At 44.8% G+C, this 8,993-nt stretch overlaps 1 protein-coding gene across 3 annotated transcripts in view; it reads left to right on the top strand.

Annotated features, from left to right (window-relative positions):
* Positions 1–8,993, top strand: part of ADAMTS12 (ADAM metallopeptidase with thrombospondin type 1 motif 12) — a 344,985-nt gene that overhangs the window by 256,477 nt on the left and 79,515 nt on the right. For all 3 annotated transcript variants that reach the window (XR_002100368.1, XM_019531927.1, XM_019531926.1), the window contains exon 14: positions 1,354–1,474. Coding sequence is in view for 2 of the 3 variants with exons in the window: in XM_019531927.1 (XP_019387472.1) it covers positions 1,354–1,474 (121 nt within the window). In the remaining variant the exon portion in view is untranslated. The remainder of the gene's footprint in view (positions 1–1,353; positions 1,475–8,993) is intronic.

The following is an 8,993-nucleotide window of genomic DNA, read 5'->3' as shown; positions in this document are numbered from 1 at the left end:
GCACAGGGACACTGATACACAAGACACAGAAGCTGCTGGAGCATAGATTCTCCCTAATTTAGAGCTTTTTGTCAGTGAAGGAGAGAGAAGCATCAGAAACAACTCGCAGCATATGGAACCTATGTACCACTACACTACTCCCAAAATAATTGATGGCAAACCAAGCTGTGCTAATTTATACCACTGGCAAATGTTCCTAGGCACCAAACAGAACTGAGTGATTTCTGGGGATTGTTTCAGAACCCGCTGTCCCCAATTCCTCAGCTGAGGGACTGGCATCACAGAACTAGTTCTTCATGGAACTAATTCATTCACCAAAATATGCATTTGGGGTCAAATTATTATTTGTCCTGGGCAAAGAAAAAATGGGGAGGAAAAATCATTGATTTCAGCCTTTTCAAAATTAGTTATTTTTCCTTTTTTGCATTGAAAGTTATGTAAATATATATTTATGTGTAATTTTTGTAAAGAAAGGGGGAAAAATACATTAAATGAAAAATGTTTCTTCAGCGTGGTAGAAGTGTTTCATTTAATGGATTTTTATTTGATATTTAAATAATAAAGAAAACCACATTTTTTATTTTTGTTATAGTCTTTTTAAAAAAAATCCATTTCATTTTGTGGGCCAGGCACCAAGCTGCAATATTATTTAATTGTCCAACTCTACCTTCAATGTGCTCCCCTGGGCTGGGGAGGTGTCCAAGTTGGATGAACTTGGTATAAAGCTTTTGGTGGCTTAAATTTACCATGCTTGCACAAACTCAGCTGATTCCAGTTCCCAGCATGCACTAAGTACTTTGAGTACCAACAGCATTACAAATTCAAAACATTTATCATTAAAAGTGTTTGTTTCAAGTTTTCCAAAATAAATGTTCAGCTCAGTGAAAGATTTGCCAAAGTAAATACAGTGGATAAAATATTAGAGCTTCTTTAAGGTGATACTGGCAGGGCTATTTTATTAGTTCTACTGGTACGTAATTTTCTTGGGCAGCCCAGGACACATACATGCCGTACAAAAGTAGAAATAATCCTGGATGTGCTGGACAGTTTCTGCCAAGTGAGAGATGTGTGCCTATTATAATAATTACTTCTAGTTACAGTCATCTGTTCCTGGAATGCACTTCATGAATAATACTTAGCCCCTTTTTACACTAAGCATTATTTTTATATTTAGACTACATATGTCAGCTTCTCTATTAAGGTTCTGTATGCATGTAGTATTCTATTAAATTCTTTTCCAGTTCTTTTCCTTTTTATAGAACAGCTGATTAAAAGCTGGGATCAGTGTTGTGTTGGGTCTGCAGTAACACAGTATGGATGCATCATTTATCCTGAAAATTTCTTTCCTTTTAGACTGTTGGCTGTGATTATGAGATAGATTCTAATGCAACTGAAGATCAATGTGGAGTTTGCCTGGGAGATGGCTCTGCTTGTCAGACGGTGACGATGATGTTCAATCAAAGTGAAGGAGTAGGTAAAGAGGTCTTTTTCCCTCTCCTCTGCAAATAAAAACGCTACAAGAGTTTACTCATTGTAATGTGGTGATCAGTCAGAATGGCAAATTACCAGTGATATACTACTGATGTGAAGACTTTGCATCACCTTTTTTAGAGTTATAAGGAATTCCTAGTGCAGGGGTGTATGGACTCCAGGTAAACCAATGCAAGGTGGCAGGGGCCAGGGGCATGGCCTGTTGCAGAAGCTGGGGCCCTTAGATCCCCATGGACATGTGGCAAGGAAGATGCATCTGTCTTGACTACCACAGCCCCAGCTCCTCAGCTGCTGGATTTGCCACTGCCACTGGTGTGTCCATGCCTCATGCCCCGTATTGCAAGTAAAATCTTATTAATCTACTTAGAAATTTCCCCAAATGAGCCCTTGGTAATTACCAAGCTTCATTTCTGGATGGCAAAAAACTAAAGCCCATCAGCAACATGCAAGTCAAGAAGAACTGTGGCTGGGAACCCTTGCACAGGCATTATCTCAGTTGTATAATTGTCACTACAGGATGCCCTCAGGTTCAAAGGTAGTTTCCTGCCACCTTCCGCCTTTACCCATGAGTCCTGAACTGAGAAATGATTTGCTCTCAAGGGGATTTATAGGTGTGCTCGGGGGGAGGAGGGAGGGCAGGGGCGTGCTTTAATTACCACAGGTCCGAGACCCACACTAATTAAAGGCACCTAGAGCATCTTGTGTATCAGTGCCCCCATACTGAAAAATGGGGGCAGGGTGCTTTGAACAAGTTTCAGTTTAAAGTGCCCCACCACCATTTTTCAGCATGGGGATGCTGACACATGTGACACTGACGTCTGCTGCAATGCACTGTAATTAAAGCGCATTGCAGCATCCTCCATGCATGTGTATATGAGCCCAAAAATTCAACATGATGCCCCCAGGCAGCCTGTCTCATTTGAATACAGAGGAAACAAGAGTTAGGTTAGGGTGGAGGGAAAGAAAAAAAATTTAGAAAGAGTTTGCGGCAAATGAGCTCAAAGGAAGGAGAAATGGGGTGTGTTGGGAAGAGAGAATCACACTGAAGTGATGGAAGGCTGTGACTTGGAGCCAGAAGGAGGGGACGCTGAGAACATAGAAGGGAGGCTGGGGTTGGTTTTGCAAAGAGACTGGGAATAGCAATTGGGAAGGAGCTGCAAAATGAAGTGGAACATGGGGCTGGGAATCATTTGATTGAGTAGAAGATAAAAGAAAACAAACCATCTAGAAAAAATTGAGACTGGGGACCAATGAAACTGGGAGGCGAGTGACAGATGGTAATGTGGGGGGCAGGATAGGGAATAGAAGAGCGGAAAGAGATCAGTCAAGAAATTGGTGTTATGAAGGAGGCTGAAGACTGGGTAGACAAAAAAATGGGATAAGGAGATGGAGAGAGATTAACACTGTATAAGTTATGGTGGAAAACTGCATATAGTAGCTAGTCTGGTGGCAGGAAGAGACAAACAATTGAAAGAAGCTGTCAGAAGGGCAGGAAGATTGGGTTTGCATAACAGGTGCAGAATAAGGCATTACACCTAGCTGGCAAAAAAAAAGACTGGGGCTGGAACGAGAAGTATGAAGTACTCCTAGGTGAGGAGAATGAAACCCTAATGAGGAGGGAAAGGAAAAAAGTGTGATAGGCACAGTTGGGAGGAAATGGGACAGGAAGGGTGAACTTGGGAGGATGAAATAGGAGAGTCTGTTCCCATAAAAAACACTGCTCTCCAGGGCCATGAATGGAATCCTGGGTCCCTCAGTCTCACCAGGCCTCAATGAGAGCAAGTACCTCTGAAACCCACTTGTAAAGTATCTCCCATTCCTCTCTGGTTTGGACCATTTCTCATCATGATGTTGGACTCCATAATTGAGAAGGGAATGCCACTTTGTCTGTAAGGATTTGGGCCTTCATATCCCGCTTGCAGATATCTTTGAAGAGCAGTTTTGGGTGCCCTACTCTTCTCTCCCCACCTGCAGTTTGCCCATACAGGATGTCCTTTGGGATGTGCCTATCTTCCATCCTGCAGAGGTGGCCAAGCCAGCATAAGCACCACTGTTTAAGTAGTGCAGTGATGGTTGGCACATTGGCTTTGGTGATGACTTCTGTGTTGGTCATTCTGTCTTGCCACTTGAAGTCAAAGATGCACCATAAACAGCATAAGTGGAAGCTGTTCAGCTTCTTTTCTTGATATGCATATGTTGACCATATCTCACTGCTTACTTAAGGACACTGAAGACACAGGCCACATACACGAGCAATTTAGTTCTGATTGTGAGTTTTGCATTGTGCCAAATTCATTTGGAGAGCTTACTGAAAGTGGTAGCTACCTTTCCAATGTGCACATTTAACACTTCATCCAGTGATAGGTTGTCGCTCACTGTGGATCTAAGGTAGCAGAACTCCCTTGAGAGGTCTGTTGTCAAGGCTGATAGATGGTGATTGGTGGACACCCTGTCTTAGGACCAGTCTTCTTGATACTGATGGCCAGGGGAAACATCCTGCAAGCATGGGAGAGACAATTCCTGAGTCAATGCCTTCTTCATGGGCAGGGCATCATCAACAAAAAGGTGCTCCCTAATAAGTATGTGCCACATTTTTGCCTTGGCCTTCAGATGTGATCGATTGTAGAGTATGCCATTTGATCTTGTGTGAAAATATATGCCTTCCTTCAAGCTGTCAAAAGCAATAGTGCAGCATCATAGAAAAGAAGATCCCAAAGAGTGGGCGTTCCAGAACACAACCCTGCTTAATTCCATTCTTCATCTCAAACCTGTCAGAGGTTGATCCATCAAACTGAACTGTGGCCGGCATGTTCATCATACCAAGTAATGTTAGGGGGCATCCAATTTTTACCAGGACCTTGAACAAACCTGCTCTGCTGACAGTGTTGAAGGCTTCTGTTAGGTCAACAAATGCTACATACCGTGGCTTATTTTGTTCTCTGCATTTTTCTTGCTGTTGGTGTAAGGGGAATATCATATCCACTGTTGATCTTTCCACTTTGAATCCACACTGTGATTCCAGGTAGATACAGTCAGCAAGTTGCTGCCAGCATTTTGAGATGACTGGCAAAAGCCTTGCCTGTGATGCTGAGGAGAGAGATGCCCCTACAGTTGTTGCAGTCACCCTTGTTCCCCCTTGTTCTTGTAGAGAGTGATGATGTTAGCCTCATGCATGTCCTAGAGGACTTGACCTTCCTTCCAGTAGCACACTAGGAGTTGATAAAGATATAGTAGCAGGCTAGCTTTCCCGCACTTGAGAACCTTAGCTGGGATGCCATCCTCCCCTGGTGCTTTTCTGTTTGCTAGAAAGTCTGTGGCCTTGCTAAGTTCTTCAGTAGGGCTGTGCGAAGCTTTGGTTACCGATTTGATTCAGTGGAGATTTGGCCCGATTCAGTGGCTGAATCTCCAAATCTGAATCAAATCAGGAGGCCCTTTAATCTCTCCGAATCTATTTGGAGAGATTCAGAAAGATTCGGTGATTCAGACATAAACACAGCTTTAAATGTGTTTTCTACATGCCACAAGGTACCAGGCAGCTAGCTCATGAATGCTGTGACACTGGGGCAGGTGGAGCATCCCTCAGCAACACGGAGGGCTCCTCAGCACACTTGGCAGCGGACCCCGAAGTGGACCAGAAGCACATCCGGTCCACTTCTGGGTCTGCTGGGGAGTGTGCCGTGGGGCCCCCCAGCACCCCTCCAGCTCATCAACTGGTGTTTTCTGGGTCGGGGGGGGGGGGCAGCTGGGGATCTCCATGGACAATCCCTGAGCTGGGAGGGGCTCTGGGGCCCCCCTGGTTCGCTCCCCGGTAGACCGGGGACATTACTTCTGTCCACTTCCAGATTCACCACTGAGCATGTTGGGGGGGGCCCTTGTGCTCTTGTGGGATGCTCCATCTGCCCCAGCATCGCAGCATTCACAATCCATGCCTGGTACCTCAAGGTATGTAGAAAAACATTTCAAGGTGTGTCTATGGCCAAACTGCTGATTCTCCAAATCAGCATCAAATCTTCAGATTTGGATTTGCCTGAATTGAATCAGGGTCAGTGCTCTGAATCAATGAATTGAATCACTGTCCCTGATTTGGGCCGAATCCAAATCCAAATCAAATATGGCTGTTTCACACACCCCTATTCTTCAGCTGTAGGCTTTTTGTCTAGTGGTGCCAGTACGCTTAGATTTGGAAGTTGATTCGGTACCTCTTCTGAAATGTCTGTTTCATGGGAGTTAAGGTCTAAGTAATCTTCGACGCAGCATGACATCTGCTTGTTCTTTCAGTGGTTTTGACTTTGCCACCTTGAGACTTGAGGGGGGTGACTTTGATGACTGTTGGGCTAAGAGCTTTCTTCAGGCCTTCATACATAACTTGCAGGTTTCTGATGTCTGAGACAAACTGTATCTCTTGGCATAGGTCCGTCCAGTACTGGTTTGCACAGCATCTGGCTGTTGTCTGTACCATTGCCCTGGCATGCTTCAGCTTAGCCTTGGAACTTTGTTGGATTCTGGCTGTGTTTCAGGTAGGCTGTGTTCTTGGCTTCGAGAAGTGGCAGCATCCACTTCGCAAAGTGTGCCTCAAACCAGTCTTTATTTGACAATTTCTTTTTCTCAGCTACTTCTGTGGCTGTTTCCTGGATGATTGCACTTACTCCACTTCTTTCAGCCTGTGCAGTTGTTGCCTTCATAGACATAGCTAATTCAAAGGTCCTTTGGAAGTTGAAACACTTGCTTTGCATTTTGTGCTATATTCTTGGCTGATTCTTATGCTTGATTTTAGGCAGCTTCTTTGGTATCACTTTCACTTTGCCAACAATAAGGGAGTGGTCTGTGTTACTAGCTGCACTGTAATAAGTGTAGGTGTTCAGTACACTGGGCAGGTCTTTCCCCCTGATGATCACAAGGTCTAATTAATCCCAGTGCTTGCAAGCTCTGGAACAACTGGGCAGTCTCATGGAGTACAAGACATTTTGGAAATCTTAGTTCTCTAGACTGTCAGTGGAGTTTGCTACTGCCAGGGGAAACTTTCTTCCCATTTTTTCTCGTCAGAGCCCATGACCAGAGGGCAGCAAAAATGAGGGTTAGTTTGGCAGCAGCGAACTCACTACTGCTCTACAAAAGTATGTTTCCCAAAATGCCTTGCATTCTCTGACACCTATTGCCTGTACTGGTTACTTTCTGGAGCAGGAAAATGCTGGCAGAGTGAGGCACGGCAGCAAGCGGCCAGGCAGCAGTAAGGTAAGCTGCAGTGAGTAGCCCCAGGGTAGGGTTCTTTCCACCCCATCTGTAGCAGAGCCTGGGACTCTCTGTTACTTTATGGGAGAATGAGTCTAGGGAGAGCCCCAGGTACGGAAAGACTGGGAAGGAAAAAGCTGCAGGAGAGCTGGCCCAGGGAAGTAGGAGCTCTTAGTGCTTACTGCACAGCTAACTACTCTGCAGTAGCACAAAAGAACAATGCCTGCATGAGCAGTAGGAAGGCTATTGCAGTGCTAATTGCTCCGCAGTAGGACTGTAGTCTGAAGCCCTGCAGGGAAGACCATGCTAGCTCACCTGTAACGCTATGTTGAGACCAGTTAGTGAGCCTAATTAGAGGACACCTGTAAAATCACCTAACCAGAAAGGGGCAGCGCCTGAGAAAGGTATAAGCCAGGGCCAGAGCCAGGGCAAGAAGTTTGGCTCTGTAAGCTGAGGAGGGAAGATTGGGCAGTGAGATACCTTGTTGTTAAGAGGTGGACTGTGAGCAAGCTATGACTGAAGGCTGGCCCAGCAAGCTGCTGAGTGAGAAGCTCCTGGCCATGGACTGGAGGAAAAGGCTCTGCTGATCCCTGGAATCCCCTAAGGGTGCAAGTTAGGCACTGAAGTCTTGCTACATGCGAGATGTAACCCTTGGCAAGGGGAGGTCTGGCTACTCTGGCAGTAAGCTACTATCAGTATTTAGATTCGGCACAGGTTTATTTTATGTTACAACCAGCGTGCTTACTTCTTTGTTACAGTTTAATTTGGTGGTTTGGGGATATTAGGAGTTTGAGGAGGTCCCAGTAGTGCCTAAGAGTATGCTAGTGTCCTGAGCCCACCAGAGACTACGAACCCAGGGCCAGAAGTAAGCTGCAACCTGAAAGCAGGCCATAGCCAACAAACGGAGAAAACCAAAGTAGGCTGAGTGCCCAGAGCAGAGCAGAGGCAGGGCCAGGGGCCCAGATGGACTGAGCCAAAGTAGGCTTAGCATTTAGAGCAAGGACAGGGCCAGGGGCCCAAGAAAGACCTATACCAGAGGCAGGAGGCTCAGGATCCAAGGAGGAGAGACAGAAGCTGGGACCCTGAAGCTCAATCTCGCACAATGGATGGGAGCTAGAAGGCCCAGCAAAAGAAAAGGGGAAGAGGTCAAGAAGGCCGAGACCCTGACAAAAAAACTGTTGCACAGTAACATCTATGAGGCATGGGCATGGTATAAGGGGCAGATGGAGCCATGTACTAGCTAGATGGCACAGGCAGTCAGGAGGTCCCATTCTGCCCAAGAGAAGTGAAGCTGGGACCAGAGCAGGGTCCAGGACGTACCTGCTGGCAACTAGAATAACTGGGCTCAATCTAGGACCCTTAGGCAGCCTCTCTTCCAATAAGACATTTACATCAAAGATACGGCAGGTGAGTAGGAAGGGGAGGGCAGCCTAGGGCTGGAGCTGGGTAGAGGTTGCGTGACCACCAGGGAGTGTCACTGCTGCCCCTGGAACACAAACCTGCTACACTGTCCTACTAGTACCTCACCCCTTGGGCAGCACCCAAGTATGGGCCCCACCCCTACTACACTACTGAAGTCAAGTACTCTGAAGTTAGAAAATGCCAATATTAAGGATGTCTATGCAAACGTGATTTAGCCATATTTAGACCTCATGAGTATTCATTATCATAAAGTTTTTAATTACATGATTATACCATATTTTCCATTGGCTCATTTCATACTGTCCAAGCAGATGTCAAATGAGAATTAGAGGTGGGAATTCCAAAAGCACTATATTTAGGTTGAATTTCTGTTTCCATTTGAAGTCAAAGGCAAAAATCCTTTTGATTCAAACAGGAGCAGAATTTAAAATTTCACCTTAGACCCAATGTAGAATTGATACAGAAATATAAATGAAGTGTTCTATCCCAGAGCTAAATATAACTTTTCAATTAACTATCAAACACACTCAAAAAGCAGATTTGACTGAAATTTGCTTGTGTTTACAAAAGACTATTGATTTGCTGAAATTTTGGTTCATATCTGTAAATGAGTACTTCATACAACTAGAAATTCCAGAGGTAAAAAAAATATCAGATACAGAACAATAACTAGAAATATTGAAATTTCCTGTGGAATGAAAATTCCCAAATATTCAGTTTGACAAATCAAAATACTTCAGTTCAATGGTTTAAAAAAAGGTTTGTTTTTTTTTTCTTGTTTTATATTTTATTTTACCTTGTGCTGTATATTATTTTATCTGATTAGTTTAGCCATAGGCCCAGCTGTCCTG

Source organism: Crocodylus porosus, unplaced genomic scaffold, assembly GCF_001723895.1.
Source record: "Crocodylus porosus isolate Cpor-Errol unplaced genomic scaffold, CroPor_comp1, whole genome shotgun sequence".
NCBI classification, from domain to species: Eukaryota; Metazoa; Chordata; order Crocodylia; family Crocodylidae; genus Crocodylus; species Crocodylus porosus.
The sequence above is the reverse complement of the archived record's forward strand: the minus strand, read 5'-3'. Positions and strand labels throughout refer to the sequence as shown.